Genomic DNA, 21331 nt, shown 5'->3' on the forward strand with positions numbered 1-21331 from the left:
GCTATCATTCCTGCATATAATAAGGTTTGTTTTATTGTCCCTCAGCACCCAGGTCTCCATTACTAAAAATACCATGCACAATGGGCAATAGACAATTTCTTCTGTTCAATGCACATAAAACAAAAACTGCCTATTTTAGACCTGTATAATAACCAATTTTCAAGTCTTTGCTTGCACTGCACTTATTCCAAATGATCTGCTCAAAATCGTATCTTTAATTCAGATTTACTCCACAAGGCTATGCCCAAAACAGTAAATCTTGTTCTTAGAAATATCCCCAAGATTGGGTCTCTGCTGTCCTTCACTGACTATAAAACAGTTTTACAGATATGCACAGTTTTCTCTGGCTGACTGAACCCTGTACTTGTACATATTCTGTTCACACAGAACTAAACAATGCTAACTGGTGGATTCATGTAAACGCTTGCACTGATTATAAAATATTGCCATCTAGGCCCACATGCAGACTTGGGATGTTAATCTCTTCGGTCTCAAAAGGAAAGAGTTGGAGCTAACTAGCCTCTGAACAAACCTCATGCCCCCATAAGGGATCAGAAACGGTCTCTGACACTAACATATCCAGCCCAGTCTATAAAACTACAGTACTGTACCTTTACTCTCAGCTGAAGTCTGACACTCTCCTGTGGATTGCGTTGTTTCCTGCTGCTTTCACATCCTCTGACATATGCACTTGGCTCAGACGCAATGAAGTGCTATCTCATGTTTTTAATAGACTTAAAAAAAGAAGCTTAAATATCATCAGAACGGGGATGCTCAAGTCAGAAATGAAGAATATATAAATCTCAATTTAGTTTTTTGTTGTTTTAATAGAAAAAACAAACAAAGAAGAACAGAGATTAAACAGCGCATGTATGCATACAGTCCCTTTTTTTGCACAACAGTACAACGTACTGTAATCACTCACAAAAAATAAATGTGCATGAAAAGAAAATGCAGCAATCTTATAAATATAGGGCCCCAAAACACCTCAAAAACATATACCATAAATGCAGCAAATGCAATGAGATGTTGGTTTAATATACTTGCACAAATATTCTGACAGTAAGAAATATATTTACCCCGTGATCAGTGCCTTTTACTGTGAAGGTCTGGATTGCCATTGTAACTAACAAACATGCGTTTCACTATTATTGCCTCTGTTATTTAAAAAAGTTTTCTCTCTTTTTATAATATCTATTTCTAGAAAATAAGTCTTGGGTTGTTCATTTTATAGTACTATTTGCAACCGTCTTTCATCACAAACATCACACATAGTTTGACTCTTACAACATTCCAGTATACTTACTTACAGGGATCATTGTCCCATTAATGCTTTCACTTGGCATTGTAATCATGATGAGGGGGGGACAAACATTTTGCTCTCTAGGAAAAGGGAGGAGTTTGACATTGGCTACCTCTGTGCTGTGCTACTCGAGGACGGAGGAGGGAGGTGGACGCATGCAGCAGTTGGGCCGTCTGACATTTTGCAGCAATGACCTGAAAATGTTCTGCTGCCTCCTTTTGTTCTTCTTGCCATGTCGCGGAGAGTCGACACCAGAGACTGACTTTCGGAAAGAGGTCTGGACAATCAGTTTCCTCTCTTGCTCCTTGATTTTGCACTGCAAGTGGCTCTGAATTGCAAAACCAAGGGATTCTGGGTCCACAGAAGCACCGTAGACCTCCCAAGTCATCCCTTGTTCATCCCAGACGACATCATGGACGCCCTTTTCTTTCTGCTTCTGGTCGTCCTCTTTATCCTTTCTCTCCGGTTCTATCTTCTGTTTGCCTGACTTTTTCTCCTTCTTCTGGGCTTTACCCCCACCTTTAGCCTTTTGTTTTGGACTTTCAGCCTTTTTTTTAGTTACAGCTGGCTTTGATGTGGTGTTTGTTGCTGTTGTTGTTGGCAGGGCCTTGCTGGGCCCGGTTGTAACAGCAACCTTAGACAGCGCAGCATTTTTACTGTCAACATATCCAGACTTGGTAGCACCGGCTGTCTCTGGGGCTGTTACTGATTTGAGAGAGGGAGCTTCAGCAGGGGCTGTTTTGGCTGAAGATTTCTGAACTCCGGTTTTAATCTGGAAGTCGCCTGTCTTTTCTGGCTCCTTGGGGTTGCTGTGTTCAATGTTGATTTGATAAACTGGCTGCGTATTGCACAGAGCTGACCTGGGTTCTTTAGGCTTTGCTCCAAGCCTTATGTCTTGCTGCTGGGACAATATTTCTGAGTGGGAAACCACGCCAGCATTTTGGTTGGGGCACATCTCCACCTCAACAGTGAGTCTCTCTGACCTCGGATCAGTAGAGGCGGATAGAGAACTCATGCTCATCTGATGTAGTGCCACACCCCCGTCCTCCTGGTAGACTACCGCTAGGCTCTGCGTGGCCTCCCTGGGGACTGCACCATCGCTCAGCCTGCGAGGCATGGCGAAAGGCAGCAGGCTCGGACTTGTGGCCACAGCCTTACTGCACATGTTCGCTACCGCCTGAACCTCCATATCATGACACTGCCTGACTGGAGTGGATGACGGGGATAAGGTCATTGTTGAAGCCTCCTTGTACAGGTTGCAGTGCTGCTGCCCTTCATGGACAGCTGTGTCAGTCTTGCTGGCTTCCTCAGACACCTGCCCATCTGCCGGCATGTTTTGTGTAGCCTGAGGCAGAGTGGAGGGGTCCTTCTGTGAAGACACTGGCTGATGTTTATCTGAGGAGACTGTAGGTTTCTTTACTGGTGGCAAATCCTTTTCTGGAAGCGTTGAACTTGAAGTCTTATTTGTAGACTCGGCCTCTGCATCTTTGCTCTTAGACAGAGGTGTAGTGCTGCTAAGAGGAGCTGCAGTAGTTTCCTTGCTTTGATTAGGTTTGGGAATCTCTTGCAGACTCACAGAGCTTTGTGAGCAGCTACGTACATGATCAGGCTCTTGAGATTTCTCTGGTTCAGCTGTGTCCTTGTTTTTGGGAGATAAAATACTCCCTTTATTATCGTGTTGTGGTTCAGATGTCGTATGCCTTTTTTCACAGGCATTAAGATTTTTATTATTTGGAGAAACATTTTTATTACTGTCCTTTTGTGCTGCGGCTTTGGCTGAGGATGTCAGCTTTGCACACTTCTCCTCTGCTCCACTTGGCCCCTTTATTCTGCAGTCATTGGTCTGCATGTCGACCTTTGACGCTGAAAGAGCAGACAACACATCGGCCTTACAGATATCCTTTTCATCAGCCAGGCTTAACATTTTCATATTAGCGTTAGAATCCCTCTGGTCACCTCCTGCATCACCCACACCTTGGCCTGTCAGAGACTGGTCTTGCATCAGTTGGTCTCCACCTGTCACAAACTCAGACTTTGTCTGGTTATCATTAGTTGGTACTGGTTTGTCTGACACAGTGCTGCTAACTGGTTCACCCCCCTTGGAAGCTGTTTTTTGGGTGGTGTTAGCGGGAGAAGCAGTCAGAGATGAGTTATCCTGTTTGTGGTCAGGAGATGTGACGGTGGGTTTTGGGCAGACATGAGAGAGTTTGAGGTTGGGCTCTTTAGCCCAGTTGGCATTAGGCTCCTTATTGCCCAGAGTGTCCACCACAGCCAGCTGAGGCACCATCTGGACGGTCACTGTTCTTTTTGGGTTAGTTCCCATGCCGGATTTACTGTTCCAGTCCTTAAATATTGTCGTAATCCAAAGATGAAAACAGATGTGCAATATCAGTCACTTTGTGTGATTCCCTAAAAGAGGAAAATAGAAATACTTAGTTTGTTTTTAATGATTGAGCTTTACTTTTTATTAACTGTAATCTTGATTTAGACAAAAATAATCAGACCAGAATCACATAGGCCTCACAGTCAAGGCCAAGATGAGCATTATGTAAATTAGTCTACATTCCAGTTTGTTTCTTTGAAAAGTCATTTACATGCTTTTATATAATCAGTGTTACAATAAAGGCAAAGCACGAGAAGAATCAATGACCCGTATTTGCCCAATTCAACTACTGTTTTGAATTAAGATGAATGTGACTCCAAGCCTAAGGATCTAATTAACCATAAGATAACATTATAATACCAACACTCCATGTCCAAATCATAATGATGTGAGATATATACAAGCTATGTTTCTTTAAACAGTGATGTTGCTTGATGATTAGTTACTGTAAATACTACTTAAAACATAATCCCTAAAGAAATGCTGTGTCAGACTAAAGAAAAGCAAAATGTACAAACTTGCAAGTAAAGTAAGCAAAGTGCTGAAATAAGACTTTGACCTAATGTAGGCTAAAAGTGCTTACAGATAAGGCCGGGATATTTCTGATTAAAAATTGTATATGTACCACATTTAGTGGAGTTTCACTGGAACCAATAGTCGTGTGTGGTTCGAAAAACCCAAATTAGTTATGTGTTTGCTTGGCAGTATCATGCAGTTCCCAACAATTCTCAAGTTGAACTCCCTTCTTCTGTCAAGCTACGTTTATGAAATATAAACAGAAAAGGTTTGTAAGCCTAAAATAACGAGCCTTTAGGTCCTCTTTTATCTAATCAACCCAGCATACATTCGGTTTCACAAATCTCTTCATCCCAGACCTGATGAATGACTCCACCTCAGTCTGTCTCCTAAGTGTCAAAGCATCTGAGCCAATTCTGCAAGTAATGTGCCAGCACTCAGCAGACGTCTGAGGTATCTGATCCTTTGGTGTCAGACAAATGAATTGCACTGTGAGTGAGACTTTAATCATACAAAACAGTCTACAGGCTTCATCAAAAGAGGAGGAAGAACCACCGATTGATAATTCAGTGGTCCACAGGGAGCAAGTTGGTCATTTCCATTTCACTGACATTACCGATGAGAATTCATTCTGCATAATGTGCAGCATATCTCACTGAAAGAAAGGTTATAACCAGCCTTGTCTTTTCAGCTATTCCCCTTTCTCACAACAATAAACATCTCCACAACAACAATAGATTTTTTTTTACAGATCAGGTAATATTTATGTCTACATACATTATTCAAGGATGCAGAATAATGTATCTCTTAATGTACTTGTTAATCTGGAAGAGTAAGTGTGACTTGAATAAAACAGAATAGTAGGTTACTGTTTTGGGTCATGGACAGGTGTAGCCCATTTGTTTGTGCTATCCCCACTACGCATCTGCCGTCTGTTGACAAAGTGCAACTGTTTATGGAATGCATAATCCTGCCTTTAATTAGATATTCAACAATTAAAACGCCCTGGTGTCTTTTGCCTGCAGCAGTTTAGAGATAACAGACAGTGTGTCCAGAATATGAATTCATGCACACCGTTATATACATTAAAGTGATGCACACGACCTATTCGGGCCAATTAAGATCTATCATGTAGCCTACATTTGCAGCTCTGTCCCACCCCAATATCAAAGAGGCCACTGAGATTTGCTTATTTGATATGACCTTGCGGACAAATTCAACATCTAACACGAAGGAAACCACAGTCTAATGAGAAGAGGAGGGTGGCTTACCTTGAGAGACGCTTTATGTCCCGTTCCTTGGGGTGCCGTTTGCGCGTCCGTGTCAGTGAGACGAGGCTAAACCCTAGAAATGAATATGGAAAACCAGCCCTGTGTCTGTGACACCAAGCCACGCCTTCCGTCAGAATACAGGTCTTTAAAAGGTATCGATCCTCCACAGCGAAGTGCAAAATGTAAAGCCCCCTGACTGACTGACCGACCGACCGTGCGCAATGAGTCACCGCGGTCCGACCAATGGATGCTGCCTCACTGAGCTCTTGATTAGCGTTGCCTCATGCTTAGAAAAAGTGGAGCGTTTACAATTGACCTCTCATGGTGTGTGTGTGTGTGTGTGTGTGTGTGTGTGCGTGTGTGCGTGTGTGCGTGCGCGTGTGTGTGTGTGTGTGTGTGTGTGTGTGTGTGTGTGTGTGTGTGTGTGTGTGTCATCCCAGACTGAACTGGCCCAGCGCAGGCAACGTGGTGCAGCAAATAAATGAATGGATGAAATGGGGGAGAGGGTGAGAATGGAGGCAGTGCTGTATCAGCCGCAGGCATCCATAGGAGCGTCACTTGCACTTGAAATTGATTACTATTAGATCATAGCAGCATCATGTGTGTGCAGAGGCACAGTTATATTCCAAGAGGTTATGTCATTTATTTTAGTGCGTCTTTTTGCATCATTTATATATGGATTTATGAGAATAGCATGTGTGTTGTGTGCTTTATGTGTCTGTTTGAAGGGGTGCATAAAGGAATATCAGGTTATGTTTCTGAGTAGAATCAGGTAGCATGTACTGTAGGCCTACCTTTAGATTACAAACCGCACTTAGAAATGAAGACATTTTATTAGGTCTGCTAAATAAATCACTTTTATAATCAGTACATTTATTGTAGGCGAGGCGAAGTATCTTACTCCCTTAAAGATGCAGCTATTTCAGTTTAGCTGACTTTCATGTGATAGGCCCATCTGATCCAAATATTTGGAATTATCCCTTTCTCGATGACAGAAAAGCGGCTACAATAAAAGTGTAATGAGGACGAAAAGGTTTGAAAAAGTTGTTACCAGATATTGTAAATAAGTTTCGGTGGACTAGTAATAATCATTTCCCGCTTTACTACAGCAGAGAAAATGTGCGTTTTCTTTCTGTGTTTTTAATAATAGTTAAAAGGTTGACAGTGGCATGTCTAGACCGCTAGCTCCAAAACTGGCACGGCATTTCAACGCACAGCATATTATCATATCATAAAAGACAATTAGAGGGGCATCTCTCTCTACCATACAGTATGTATATTAGAAAACAATTGGTTCTCTTCAGGTGTGCACTGTGTGTATTAGTCAGTGTGTTTGATTAAGACTTTCCTGACAAGAAAAATAAATTGAAATTGAATTGACTGTCTCTTTTTCAAACGTTCTACAGCTTCCTCCAGAGCCACAGAAGTTGATAGAGTGCCCCTATCACATTCTGCCTCTCTGTCCCTCCCTCGAGCCACATCACCCAAACCTGCTCATTGCCATTCTCCACCTGTCCACCAGACTCCCTCATCCACCCGCTCACCTGTTTCCACTTTCCCTTGTCTGCCCTACAGTAGACAACCGACTCATTTCCTCTCATTCCCTGTCAGATTGTCAAAGTTGCTTTGCTGCTTCATGTCGTTTGCTTTCAAGCCTCTGGTACCCTGTAACCTGTACCACCATGATAAATTATCCTTTGCCTGTGAAATCAGGCAAACCACAACTGTGATCATTTTCATAGATATGTTGGTAAATGTGTTTTGTCGTTTTACATGTGTATTGTAGCCTATACTTGTATCTATATAGTGTTACTTGTAATTAGAGATGTTCCGATACAAATACCAGTATTGGTATCGGCCTAAAACGCTTGTATTGGTATCGGGAAGTACTGGAGTTTATGCATCGATCCGATACCACGTAATAAAGCCCTAAAGAAAATCTACGTTAAAGTAGTTTATTTATGTTCTTTTTCCGTTATAACTGACTGTCAAACTGCATAATAAAAAAAAGTTCTGGGGCGTTCATGTTTCACAAAGAGTTTAACCTGAGCCAGACTGACAACAAAGATAGAAATAATATCACATCCATACAGAGATAGTAGTATACAGCTGTTAAAACATAATAAAATATATGACACACTGGTATCGGATCGGTACTCGGTATCGGCCGATACGCAAGTTCAGGTATCAGAATCGGTATCGGGAAGCAAAAAATGGTATCGGACCATCTCTACTTGTAATGTTTTGTTTTTGTTACCTGCTTAGGGACTGTGGATGTATGTAAATTAGCATTTTTGCTAACTCCAGCATTACATCTTGCATTTTTATACTGATGTTCATTAACGTGCCCTGTCCCTCTCGAATGTATAAATGAATAAATACAAATTAGATTATCTAATCCACGGACTGATGATTCCCTCTTTAACCCCTTTAGATAAATTTGCCTGTTTGGACTGGTCTCCTGGTTTTGACTCCTGTCATATGATACATTAAGCTTGTGTACCTCCATTTTGAAATTAAATTCATTCATGTCTGCTCAATTGTCTGCATATGGATCCTTTCTCTTGACAGTGCCCTAAAACTATAGTGACATCAGAAAACGGTAATTATCATTTTTGTAAAAGACGCATGCATTTTGGAAGGTTCTTACACAATGTCATCCTGCCAGAAGGGACTAAGGATCAGGGAAGGCTTGTGGGTTGTTTTGGGTACCATCAAAGAAACTACTTTGTCATTCATTTGCAGAACTGGTCAAAAATATTGTACTTACTTGTACTCTAGGACCTGTCCTTTGGTTTTTTTCTTCAGAAACGGTGGTGGTTTGATCGTCCTGTCAATCGCATCATCCCTGGCTAACCCTGGACACTGAAGGACATGCCCCTGTATGTGTACAAGAGTGTATAGAGCACAGCATTCAAAGTATCTTTTAAATTACACCTTTGATTATTTTTCACTTAACCCAGAAAGACTCTTATTATAATCTAAGTGGTTACTTTGGGGATTCAGTTTTCAAATATAGGCTAGGTCTGAGAAAGGAGATCATCTTGGAATGCAGTAATTGTATGGGATAGACCTCCTGCCTTTAAAAGCCCAGAGGGACTGATTAGGTGAGAAGGTAGACAACGACTTAATTACAGAGTGTACCACTGGTGAGCAACTCCGGATTCATTGCTGACATGCCAGACTTGTGCTTTGGGACGAGGGTGTATGTGCAGCCTGTTTGGATGGTCTGTTGCAACCTTTTTAAACAGTGGCTAGAAATTATGACACAGAAAGTGTAACACTCTATATCAATGGTATCTGTATGTAATAATGGAGCCAAATGATTGGTGCATTTTTAAAATAGACTTGATCAGTTTAATCTAACACGGTCCTATTGTGGATCTAGCACCATCTTGTGGTTAAATTGGGAAAGGCAATTTATTGGCTAAACTGGTTCTATGAGTTGAAAACCAACCTAATCTGCAGATTATAATTTCTATATCTATATAGATAGATAGATAGATAGATACTTTATTCATCCCGAAGGAAATGTTAGAAATTTTAAGAATATCTTGATTTACTTTCTAGCTAATGCTTAAAATACACAGTATTTGAACGAGAGGTTTTCTGTATTCCTCTGTAGCTGTGACGCCATGTGAAGCACAGTCCATCCAGACAGCAGTAAGGTTTGGACAGTAGATGACGCTTTAAAACGTAGACTGAAAGGCTGGCGTGTGCTGTATTCACAGACGTCATGTAAAATAGCCTTATCAAAAAATTCAACCCATGTTTCTCGGAGTGTGTCCGCTATTTTTGCGAGAAATTGCTAACTATAGGATTCCCAAAACGTTTACAATGATGCAAATGTAATGGTTGAATGTATATGTGCATGCCACCCAAAAATCTTCACTTTCCTAGGTGCGCGTTACTACATGCACGTCAGCGACTGTGTCTGGTCAGAACCTGAACGCATCAGAGCCAGACTGTTGTCAAGAGAAACGTTGCTAACCTTAACTTACCACACAGCTGAGTCAAGATACGTTCATATCTTTGTCTCTGTAGACTTTGATAGTAGGGTAAGATTAACTTCATCTTCTTGCTCGTCGTAAGTAATATTATGTACACCGATTTTTCGGACGCAACCTAATTTAGGTGATCTTAGCAAACAGTTCGGCGAATACAATGACAACCTGTTGTCTGAACCTGTCATCTAGCTAGCTAGCTTAGTTAGTTTATTAAAAACTGAGGTAACTAGCTACCAGTTTGCTAACATGAGGGTAGACGGCTTGCTAAAGCGCTACTAAACTCGCCGAATATTTGTAGCTTTACCATAACTGAATGGTAACGTTTGTCTGAAGTTAACGTTAGCTGCATTACCGCTAATGCTATCTAACGCTAGCACAATGCCATTGTTTTAAATGTTCGCCAGCCTTCTCCCGTTACGTCAGCTAGCCGTTTCTTTCACATTAACATGATCTGGTCTTATTGTAGTTTATATATTGGTATTTTAAATGTGGCGTACCGTCAGCTGATCCTCTCATATGGAACAATGAATTAGCTCATTTGAAAAGCAGAATAGTGGCCATTGCCATTATGACATAGACAGTTAGCTAGTGTTTCAGTCCCTTTCATAAGAATGGCATTGTGGTAAGTACCGTTAGGCAGTGGTGGAAAGTAAAAGAAGCTACATTTACTCAAATACAGTTTGGGGTAGATGTACTTTACTTGAGTAACGTTATTTACATGTTATGCTACTTTGTGTACTTCTACGCTTGCCTGATATCAGACAGATTTGTCAACTCGCTGGAGTGGGCAGATTCAAAGGTCTGGATTATAGACTGAATATAAAGACGTCTTGGCCCAACTTCTACTCCACTACATTTTAAAGAATTAAATCGTTGTTATAATTTACTTTTCAGATTAATATTGGTCATACAAAACATAGGCCTATGATCAGCTTGTTAAGTGTGATGCCTTGTTATAGGTCAAAATGCCCATCTGTACAAAAAGTAGATCACATTTAGAGCTGTAACAATTAGTCAATTAATCGATTAGTTAAGTTGCACAAAGTTTATTGGCAACTGGCTAATATGATAATAAAAATAATGAATAATTGTTTAGGTAATTATTTAAGTAAACATGCCAAATATTCCATGGTTTTGTTGTTTGTTTTACCTTTACCTTGTCTTGCATTACTTTAAGTACTTTTGGGTGTTGGACTGTAGTTTGGATAAAACAAGACATCTGATGACTTAGGCCTTTTAAGAAATTGTGATTTTTATTTATTTATTTTTTTACTGTTTTCTGATATAGACCAAATGCTTTTAATAAAATAATCAGCAGATTATTAGATAATGGAAATAATTGGTAGTTGCAGCCCTAATGAAATCAGCTCCAGCTTGACCAGCTACAATATTAAAAAAAGCCAACTTGCATTTTGAAATTTGAGTACTTAATAACATTTGATGGTATGACTTTTACTTGAGTATTTTTGTAAACAGTGGTGGTACTTGTACTAAGTACTTCCTCCAACCATGCCAGTTTAACTCTTCATTCGCTCTGATCACATGTTTATACTGCCAAGTAGTTTGCTGATCGAAAGCCTGCCAGGACATTTCTTGCACCCTAGAATAAAAATCGAAGGGTGTCAATTACCCCTGACGCAGGACAGACGATCCATCACTGATGGCGAGCTGAGTGGAAATTGTCTGCTTGTCTGAGTCAGATTTTTCTGCTTGAATTCCCATTGGTCAATGTCTTTTCTCTGTCCATGTTGTAGAAGATGCTGGGGTATATCTGGCAGTATGTCTACACGTCCTTCCTGAGATACTGGCTGAAGTGGTTCCTCAGACAGGCAACAGGGACATGTGAGCTGCAGAGAATATGCTCCAACTACAAGCCTGGGGCAACAAGGACAACAAAAGCAGGTGAATTAAATCCTCTCAAATCTGGTGTGACTTTTTTTCCTGCTTATTTTACATTATATCAATCTACCTTTTGTTTCCTGTTGTAGAATATTCTCTCCGGTCATCAAAGAACAAGGTAAGAAAATGTTAACTGTCAGTTTTTTCAAATTAAATATCTTTAATTTGAGAATTGAATGAACATTTTTCATTGTTTGCATTTTATGATGAATCCACTCGCCTTATAAAAAGAACCAGATAAGTTAATTTATAATGGAAGTAGTTATTAGTTGTAGATGCACAAAGGGGATTTTCCCTCACAAAATACAAGAAAAACACAAGCACAGATAGAGGAAAGGAAATAATATATAATTGTAGGCTACACATACTGTACAGACATAACCTGTCAAACATAACCATACATGTTGAAAAACAGGCAACACTGCTGAACTACTGACCTGTTCATTATCTGTTTGGCTGCTTTGTGTGTGAACTCCAATAAAGACATATCCTGTGAGCTAAATCAGTGCTTATCTTCCAATACACTTGCCCAGCTCAGATGAATTGACTCTACATGCCATTTATTGCTAGGTAAGCATTTTCAAATTAGAAACAATGTAGGAAAAGAAGTGCTTTATCATCTTTTTCATTGTTTCTGAGGTTGACTTTGAAAGGTATTTTGTCCCTGTTGCTGACAGCATCATAGATTATATAGCAGCAACTGTGCCAGTTTTTGTGTCTGGTCGCTCGCTGTATCATTACTTCTCTGTGTCTAGCCCCTCCTCTCCTGTGCTTTCCTCCTCTGTAGGTTTTAAGAGAAGCTTTGGGAACCAACAAGGGTAAATTAGAGCAATGTGTGGATCAAATTATGAAAGAGAAGAACGTCAAACCCCAGAAAGATCCACTGTAAGGTTACTTCTTATCTGTTATTTTGAGGTTGCTTGTCACCAGTAATGATTTAATTTCCAAATCATATGTGTAGTGCAAGGGTAATTTTTGAATCAATATATTAACTATTTGTTTAATCACTCTCTACCTGTCTAGGTTCAAGGAGAGCCTACACATTTGTCTGTTACAGATAACAGGAAACAGCAGCCTGTATACATCTGTGGAAGACTTGAGAAAGGAAGTCTTCAACTCTGAGAACCAAGAACACGAGGCCATGCTGTTGAAGGTGTGTGTTCCTGATTCTGGATCCAGTTGTTCATATGTTTTAGCCACATGGTTACTTATCCGCACAACAAATCAGTCTTTGTGGATTTTTGTTATTTGATTGACAGACGCATACTTTTTAAATAATTTAATTACATTAACTAACAGATGCAGTTGAGGCCTTAGGAGAAACCACTTCTTTTTTCTTTCTTTTTTTTTTAAATTGAATTGAGTTAGACGGCACAATACAGTGGCATGATTTAGGTTACAGTATAGAAAGTATTGATTGGCAATGGCAATTAAATTGTGTAACCCCAGAAGTATTTGTACTCTCAGCTGTGGGACCTGTTGATGCCAACAGTCAAACTGGAGTCGAGGACAACCAAACAGTGGGGAGACATTGGATTCCAAGGAGATGACCCCAAGACTGACTTCAGAGGAATGGGCATGCTGGGCCTAATCAACCTTGTGTGAGTCCTCGATGAATAACAATGAGACATTAATGGTCGTTAAAACTTGAAGTAGAAATATGTATCCAGATTAGATTAGATTCAACTTTATTATCAGTGTGCAGAGTACAAGTACAAAGACAACGAAATTCAGTTTGCGTCCAACCAGAAGTGCAAAAAAAAAAAAAAAGGCAGAAAAGTGCAATGTGATATACAACTATAGACAGGTGGTGCATAGGAAGGACAATAGATATATGCAGTGTTATAAGAGCAGAATAAATATGGCTATGTAATATGAACAATGTATGAACAACATGTACAGATATGTGCAATGTAGTAGCAGTGACATACTAATAGTACGAATAATATAGATATATGCAGTGTATTAACAGAATTATAGAAGGAAAAAAAATTCTGAATGAACCATATAGACATATGTACAGTATGTACAGCTATTTGCAGTGTGGTAACATAAGAATAAGTATGTGCAGGATGAATAGTATGAAGAGCAGTAGAATATGGCTATGTATAGGTGTAATTACAGTATGAACATTTGTAAATAATAAATAGAACAGTATGGGTGGGATAGGGTAGTGCAAATTGTTTGGGGGGGGGGGCTTAGTTGGTTAACTTGTCACCGGGATGCAGAGCAAGAGTTCAGTAGGGTGACAGCCGCAGAAAAGAAGCTTCCTTTGAACCTGCTGGTCCAGGTGCTGAGAGACCTGAGATGCCTCCCAGAGGGGAGTGGGGTAAACAGGCTGTGGTTGGGGGGTGAACAGTCTTTGATGATGCTGCGCGCCTTACGCAAGCATCGCTTGCCCTGGATGGTCTCGATGGAGGGGAGTGAGGAACCGGTGATGCGTTGGGCAGTTTTCACCACCATCTGCAGTGCTTTCCGGTCATGGACAGAGCAGTTGCCATACCAAACTGACACAGTTGGTAAGGATGCTCTCGATGACGCCTCGCAGCGTAGTAGCCTATAGTCTAACATACTGCGCTTCTCAAACAAGCAAAAGCCATGGCAGAATATTGAGAAAAAGTAGTACATTATCCTCTTCTACTCAAGTTAGAGTAATCAAATCTAATTGGTATTCCATTTGCTATGACCATATCAAAAGACTGAAGAGTCCATAGGCTACAACGCATGGACTAACAGGTGACAATTGTGCCTTTATCAGATCATAAAAATATATACTACCCACACAGAAGCAGATTTTTTTTTTTTTTTCAAACACCACCAAATTAGCATTGCTCTCTTATAACATTGTCAGATTCACGATGGACAGTATTTCTTAAAAGAATCAACATCTTTTCAGCAGTACCAGAGATATCATCTTTTTTATTCCATGCATTTTTCTGCCTTGTCAAAACCTGGCACCTACAATAATACCCACAACGCAACTCAACGACAACAGTTCGGTCAGAGATTCGGGAGTGTTATGCTAGCAGCGGCTAACGTAGCCTCGAGCCACCAATTGATGCATCACTTGCAATTCAGACTTCATGCAGCTCCTTCTGAAGCCACAAAGGGCTTTATACAACCGTTTTCACATATGCAGTACTTCCTTTAAATCCTAAAAACAGACTTTGATTTGTAAACTTGAGTTTGCCTTTAGATTCTTACCATTTTTGCCAGGGAGTACGAGATTACTGGTAAACATGATCTCATTTGTAGATTAAACCAGCAAGTACAAGCAAAGTATAGGACTGTTTCACGGTAAACAATAAATATATTCAAATGTTTGTTAGTTTTTTCAGTGAAAACTACACAGAGGAGGCCCGCCAGGTGCTGTCTCATGCAAACCATCCTAAACTAGGGTAAGAGACATTCATACATGTCCAGTATTAGCATCCTAATATGTGTCAGTATTGTGTCATTCACCTTCCCCTTCAATGTGCACAGTCACTTTTGGCGTGCACTTTATGCTAATTTTGTATTCCTCATATTTCAGATATTCATATGCGATCGTTGGGATCAACTTGACAGAGATGGCATACAGCCTACTGAAGAGTGGTGCTTTGAAACCTCATTTCTACAATACAGTTCTGGGCACACCTGAGCTCCGGCATTTTCATCAGCTATACTGTGAGTACAAAAATCACACAACTGTGTGGCCAGGTTGGATCAGTGGGTAGAGCAGTCGCACATATACTGAGAAGGTTTATACCTCGACGCAGAGGTCCAGGGGTCGAGTGCGACTTGTGATGATTTCCTGCATGTCTTCCCCCTCTCTCTCTCTCTCCCCTAGCTGTCCTGTCAGTTAAAGGTGGAGAAGTCCAAAAAAATTCTTTTAAAAAAAATAAAAAAATCAGAATTGTTCTATTCTTCAACAGCTCTGATTCTTTCCATCTGCTAGAAAAAAACTAAACTGTAGTAGAAAGTTACATTTTGTTGTCTTTTTTTTTTTTTTAATTACATATACTTCTCTAAAATGTGTGCATCTTCTCTTCCAGGTTATCTGGCGTATGAATTTGATAAATTCTGGGTGGCAGAAGAACCAGAAAGCATCATGCAGTTCAATCAGTACAGAGAAAAATTCCATAACATAGTGAAGACACACCTACAGGACCCCGATGTAACGCTGAGAGTCCGTTCTAAAAACTAATATTATTCAGAAACATTCCCTCACCCCTCCGTGGCCCCTGAAGTTGTTTGACCTGGTAAGCTGGTTGTTACTCAAAAATTTGAACAAATAAATCCTCCTGTATTTGGTTTTGTGATTCATTAGTCACACTCTGTTCATCTGGTTTCAGTGGGAGTTAAGGGTTTTTAAATGGAGCACAAATCTGACACCCTATACCTCAAAAATGATCATTCCAGTGTTTAATTAACCTTTGTAAAGGGGAAATGAGAGCTGCTGCAGAGGACTGTAGAGATAATGGGTTTGTTGCAGTTCAAAGACAGTTATTGAAAAATGGTGATTAACTGCCATATTTGTAGCTGTCTCGTTTGTATTTATGTAACCAAGACTTGTGTGTTCTCACTTCTCCCTCTCAGGACTTGTCTACTAAGACAATAGCTACATTTGTGCATGGTTTAATGTGTCCCTGTTGATGCCATCTGTATTCTGTAACATACAGTAGGTGACATGGAACTCAAAATGGTTATTTGCCTCCATTCTCATAACTTTGTATGTCTGAAGACTGCCTTTTTAGTACTGGTTGTTTTTATGCTGTGGATTGCTTTTGAGGAAGGTATGTAATGATTAACACATCTGACTCAAAGTTAATAAATACACATTTTAATGTTTTAATGTGTTTCTTGTGGTGGACGTGATAGCACACGTTAATGAGCAAGCACAGTCTGTAAAACAAGTCATATTTCGAGTTCACATACTGTAAACCTGTTTGACATTTTATGGGCACCAGTATTATTTAAAAGGTGCACAGCCATTTATACATCCTTAACTGTATAAATGGCCGATTTAGATTTAAAGTGCAAACTCAGCTTCCCAAAGGAGGGAAACAACAACAACCTTGTGTTAGCACCATTCACTCCTATGAAATTTTGAATGGGTTCATTATGAAAAATTATAAATATAAAGATAGAACTGCATTTCATTGTACCGGTACATCAGTTCAACAATGGATTTTCTTCTTTTGTCACCACAAGACAAAAAGAATAAAATGAAAATGTGAATTGATATTTCTTCAGCGATGTTCCAACCCAGTGGTAGTTCAGATTTTTCAGCCAAATTTTGAAATAGGAATCTCAATTTCTGTCCTCAATCATCTTCTTTGTGACCATCATGCCTCTCTTGATTTGTTCAAATGAGACAAACATCACAACATTCCACGATCCCAACCTCAGAAATGAGGGAACAAATCTAGAGGAAACAAAGAAAATGAAAAGCTAAAGTAGGGCCACAAATGCAGCATTGCTTAAAACATTTGTCAAAATTACCTCACATGCAAAATTTCCAAAACAAAAGTGTGTGCAGGGGTCAGAGAGGAGGCGCTCACCCTTTGTAGAAAGCCGTCGGCCCCTCTTTAGTCATCATGGTCCAGGCACAGTTGATAGCACTCTTGTACTGGCCTGGTGGTGAGTTCATGTATCTAGTTTTTACCACATCTACTGGGGAAGCGATCACCGTGGTGACAAAGCCGGCACCAAAGGCAGATACAAAGTGGCAAGGCAGATTGTCTGTGGAGAAAAGATGATTGTGAACAAAACAACTAAAGGGTATGACTAAGAGTGTGCTGAGCAGTATAGAAACTCCTGTCAGCACCGTGAGGGGAAAATACACCATGTTCTGTACCTGCACATGCTGTTATCAGCTGTTATCAGCAGTGGTGGAGTTGGAGTAAGAGGGCGTGTGAATTTCTAACCCAATCAGCTGTGTGTGTGTGACTGTAACCCAGGCATTCACTCTTGAGCTCTCTCACTCACCTGACATCAGGTTGTGTCTAAGGATGGCCTCTTTGATCAGGTCGTATGTAACCAGCTCTGTGCAGTTGACGAGTGCATTTCTTGTGATGTTGGGTAGTGTGCCTGAAGAAGCCAGACAATAATAATAATACTAATGTATAAAGATTTATAAAGACTAACGTATTTTAAAGCAAGGTTCCTAAACGGCACCTTTCCAGAGTCCGCGTATGCCCTCATTCTGGAAGATGTGTTTGTAGGCTTGCATTGTGCCAGTGTACCGACGAGCCACACCATCCAGGTTCATCTGAGCTTGGAATCGAACCTTGACCACATCAGTAGGTTGTGCAAAAGACACCGCCATGGCGCCTGTAGTGCAGCCAGCCAGAATACGTACCAGTACACCAGGCTCTGCAAACGAATAGACAGAAACAACTCGTGGTGAAATATAAGTACATCTACTCAAATACTTTAATAAAGTACAGCTTAGAGGTACTCGTGCTTTGTGTGTGTGTGTGATATTTTAACACCTGTTATCTATAAAACTGAGTTCATTCTCAATTAAAACAATCGGTGTCACTGCCCTCAGATCTTCACACAGCACACTATGCCCTAAACTCTTATTACACCAAATATTTACTTATTACATGTTGTGTACTCTAGTTATTTAGTATTGTAATTGTATCCCAACATTAATATTCTACTGCTGTTACTTAATATATTGTACATACAGAATCTGTTGCACGCTGTATAAGTGATCCCTCCATTGTTGCTTTTCCTCAGGTTTCTCACTCCCCCCATGAGGTTTTAAAAGGATTTTTACTCTTAGAAAATTCTAAATTGAAGGTGTAAGGATATGTACATGTTGTACAGATTGTAAAAAACCCTCTGGGACAAATTAGTTATTTTTGGGCTTGATTAATTAAACTGACTAGAGTTGATATCTATCTTTCACGTAAAGATTTGGGTTTATGACAGTGGGACACAGAGGTATAGAAAATTATTTAGAAATATATAATTAAAAGAAACCCTGCGTGTACTTCAAAAGTAACCACTTACTGTCTTTGCCACCAGTGTAGAAATCTTTGACTGTGTCGTAGAGGCCGATTCTGATGGAGGCAAAGCACACTTGCCTCTGCAGCCCCGCTACCAGCCCATTGTACAGAGACCTGGGCCCCTCTGTCCGGATCATGGTGCTGATTGTCCCAAACACCCCTCTGTAGCGGATGCCTTCCACTCCCTTCATCTCTCCCTGAATCTGGGGTCACAGATTGTACACAAGGCTAAAACCAGTTTTACGGAACAAAAGTAGAAAACCTTTAGACTAAATGCTGCAGAGTGTTGCTCACAAGTGTTAATGAGTGCAACTGACTTTTGGGAAAATGAGGTGGACAAAGTCTAAAGTCAAGCTGCTCAGTCAGTGGTAACAAACATTACACTGTGTTCAAATTTAGTATACAGCAACATTAGTAGCTAAGGATCACAATATAACATCAGATGCATTGCAGCAAATTTTTAAGAAAACATTATATGGTACATAGACGTTCTTTCTTTGTCAGTATCACTGAACAAATACCTGTAATCTGACTTTGGCTGTGTCCAGAGGAAATGTGAAAAGGTCAGCTACACAGGCTGCAGCCCCAGCACTCGCCATTTTCACCCCCAGTGGAGGGGGAACATCTGAGGGTTTAAGTCCCACCATGTTTCCTAATCCTGGGGTTACAGGTATGCACAAACACACAATCAGAGCCAGTCACCAGGAGAAAACCACCATATAAACATTAACCTCAATAATACTAATCATTCATCTTTGCAATTGAAAGGTTAGTGATTTTTTATGAGCCAACAATTAAAGTGTAGATTGATGATAAAAACAAAACAAACTTACGTCGTTTGTCTAAAATGTAAGGTTCCTTTTGATCCTCAGTAGTTTGGTACCGGGCAGGATTTGATTGGCCAGATTATAATCCATAAAGGGCGTCACTCTGCAGAAAGGAAAGCTGCATCTTTGGCTCCGTTTTTATATATGATCTGGCTGTCTTTTTATGACATCTACAGAGAGGCGTTCCTGTGTACTCCTGTACGTACGGGTCAAATCAAAGTCCACAGTCTGTCAGAAAGTCAATGTTCAATTTTCAGTGCAGGCTCATTTCACAAAAACAACTATTTTCTTCCCCCATTCTGTGAATGTAACATCAGTATCTTTTCCTCTGCAGCTGTTGTACAAAAGTTATCAGTTTCCAAAAGTGTCTTCTTGCCTTTAGATATAATCAACACTATAGCCATGTTCACATTCAGTACTGTAAGTAGATTTTCCTTTCGGTCCTGTATCTGTCATTAATATTAAGTAATTATTTACTTTATTGGACCAAGTGTCTGTGAACTTGACAGACATAAAGCACTATCAGATGACAGCCAATGACAGAACAGGCATGACGCGAACAACAGAGAAATTGTGTGGAGTCGATTGGCTAAATGGCTAAAAGGCTATCACCTCACATCACCTTGGCCTTTCACTGTTGTAGTAGCATCGTTGTATCATACAGCATTTGCTCATTTGTTTGTTATAAAACCTAATATATACCCTGGTTTCTTAATAACAAATACCTTTCACATTTTTGTAAAAGAGGGCCGCGTTTTAAAAAACATTTTTTTAAAGAGTTTGGGGGAAGAGTAGTGATGTAAACCATTGACTTGCAGTTCATGATGGATCAGATAAGAACTTTGTGTCACAACATGTTGCCTCCCAACAGTTTGGCAGTGAAGATGCCCGTTTCACAATACCTTACCCTGATTCCAACCTACGTAGCCTCTCTAACAGTATGGAAAAATACAATTTTGGGATGAAGAAACAGGCAAGAAACACTCAGTTGCCAGGTTAATAGGTACAACTAGCTAAAACTAATGCAGTCTAATACAACAGTCCTGCAATAAATCCTACCCTTATAAAGTTCAGTTGTTTTGGATTTTGGAAACTGTAGTTTGTGGTGCTGTTGAGTTGCGTTTACTGAAAACTGAGTGTATATTGGGAGAAAAGGGATTTTGTGATTGAGATAGTTAAACAGGACCTGAGGCACAAAATAGGCCAGACTAAACTCAAGATTTTTTCATTTGCGGATTTTATAATATCTCGAAAGCAAAGTGTGAGACAGGAGGGAGACACTGTTCAAACAAAGCATCATTTCTGATATATCATTTATAGCTTTGTCATGTATCTGAGGGAAAGCCTCTTTTCAATCTTTCAATCTACAGAAAGTCCAGTTTTAAGTGAGCTCCCTTTACTGTGATTGGTTAAACTTGAGCCACAACCCTAGTGACAGACAGACAGACCTTGAGTAAATGCTGAAAGTAATTTACACAATAATAGATTATTCTGAAATTAACTTTGATGCTAATACCTTTCTACTTTTGAATGCAGGACCTTTACTTGTACCAGAGTATTTCAACACTGTGGCATTGCTACTTTTACTTAAGATTTAAGTAGTTCTTTCACCACTGTATGACAATACGTCACATTTTCTAAACGTATGTTTTGTACATAATATCTTAATCTGCCAAGTAACTTTAGCTGTCAAACCTGAAATGTAGTGGAGTAGATGTATAAAGTTACATGAAAATAAAGTGAAGGTAAAGCACTTAGTTACATTCCATAACTGTACTAAAGTCACACGAGACTCACTTGCACTGATGAGCTCCAGTAAGAGATATGAGTTACTGTAGGTTTTGTAAATAACAGGTTAAAATAGTTCAAAAAGAACAAATGATAATGCAATTCCTGTGGAATCATATTTGAGGGCTAAAAATCATATCTTCAGTAAATTAATGATTGGTAGCATAAATGATCTTCCACCAGATGGCAGTAACACAATGTCCTTAAGGTCATATAGTGGCACTCAGTCTGATGAAAAAGGCTTGAGACTTTGTTCTGTGCAGCATTAGATCAATCATACTGTAACTTTAATTAGATGGAGTGATAGCCTACACAATGCATCAGAATCCAGAGTAA

At 39.9% G+C, this 21331-nt stretch overlaps 3 protein-coding genes across 4 annotated transcripts; 1 reads left to right on the forward strand and 2 right to left on the reverse strand.

The window, feature by feature from the left end:
- Positions 1-843: 843 nt before the first annotated feature.
- gprin3b (GPRIN family member 3b) lies at positions 844-5712 on the reverse strand. The gene is made up of 2 exons (XM_078269779.1): positions 5474-5712; positions 844-3712 (listed from the first exon to the last, which is right to left on the reverse strand). The coding sequence occupies exon 2, from the start codon at positions 3624-3626 to the stop codon at positions 1428-1430; it is 2199 nt and encodes a 732-aa protein (XP_078125905.1). The 5' UTR covers positions 3627-3712; positions 5474-5712; the 3' UTR covers positions 844-1427.
- Positions 5713-9427: 3715 nt separating this feature from the next.
- Positions 9428-16213, forward strand: elmod2 (ELMO/CED-12 domain containing 2). 2 transcript variants are annotated; one of them, XM_078262341.1, is made up of 9 exons: positions 9428-9560; positions 11235-11382; positions 11469-11497; positions 12167-12264; positions 12403-12532; positions 12847-12980; positions 14709-14777; positions 14912-15045; positions 15414-16213. In XM_078262341.1, the coding sequence occupies exons 2-9, from the start codon at positions 11238-11240 to the stop codon at positions 15563-15565; spliced, it is 891 nt and encodes a 296-aa protein (XP_078118467.1). In that variant the 5' UTR covers positions 9428-9560; positions 11235-11237; the 3' UTR covers positions 15566-16213. The 2 variants fall into 2 exon arrangements, with proteins under 2 accessions (XP_078118467.1, XP_078118458.1); XM_078262332.1 differs by having other exon boundaries at positions 9428-9531.
- Positions 15414-21327, reverse strand: ucp1 (uncoupling protein 1). Its single transcript, XM_078262317.1, has 7 exons — positions 19214-21327; positions 18902-19038; positions 18385-18583; positions 17539-17736; positions 17350-17451; positions 16923-17103; positions 15414-16786 (listed from the first exon to the last, which is right to left on the reverse strand). The coding sequence occupies exons 2-7, from the start codon at positions 19025-19027 to the stop codon at positions 16672-16674; spliced, it is 921 nt and encodes a 306-aa protein (XP_078118443.1). The 5' UTR covers positions 19028-19038; positions 19214-21327; the 3' UTR covers positions 15414-16671.
- Between the last annotated feature and the right edge of the window lie 4 nt (positions 21328-21331).

This window comes from Sander vitreus, chromosome 2 (genome assembly GCF_031162955.1).
Source record: "Sander vitreus isolate 19-12246 chromosome 2, sanVit1, whole genome shotgun sequence".
NCBI classification, from domain to species: Eukaryota; Metazoa; Chordata; class Actinopteri; order Perciformes; family Percidae; genus Sander; species Sander vitreus.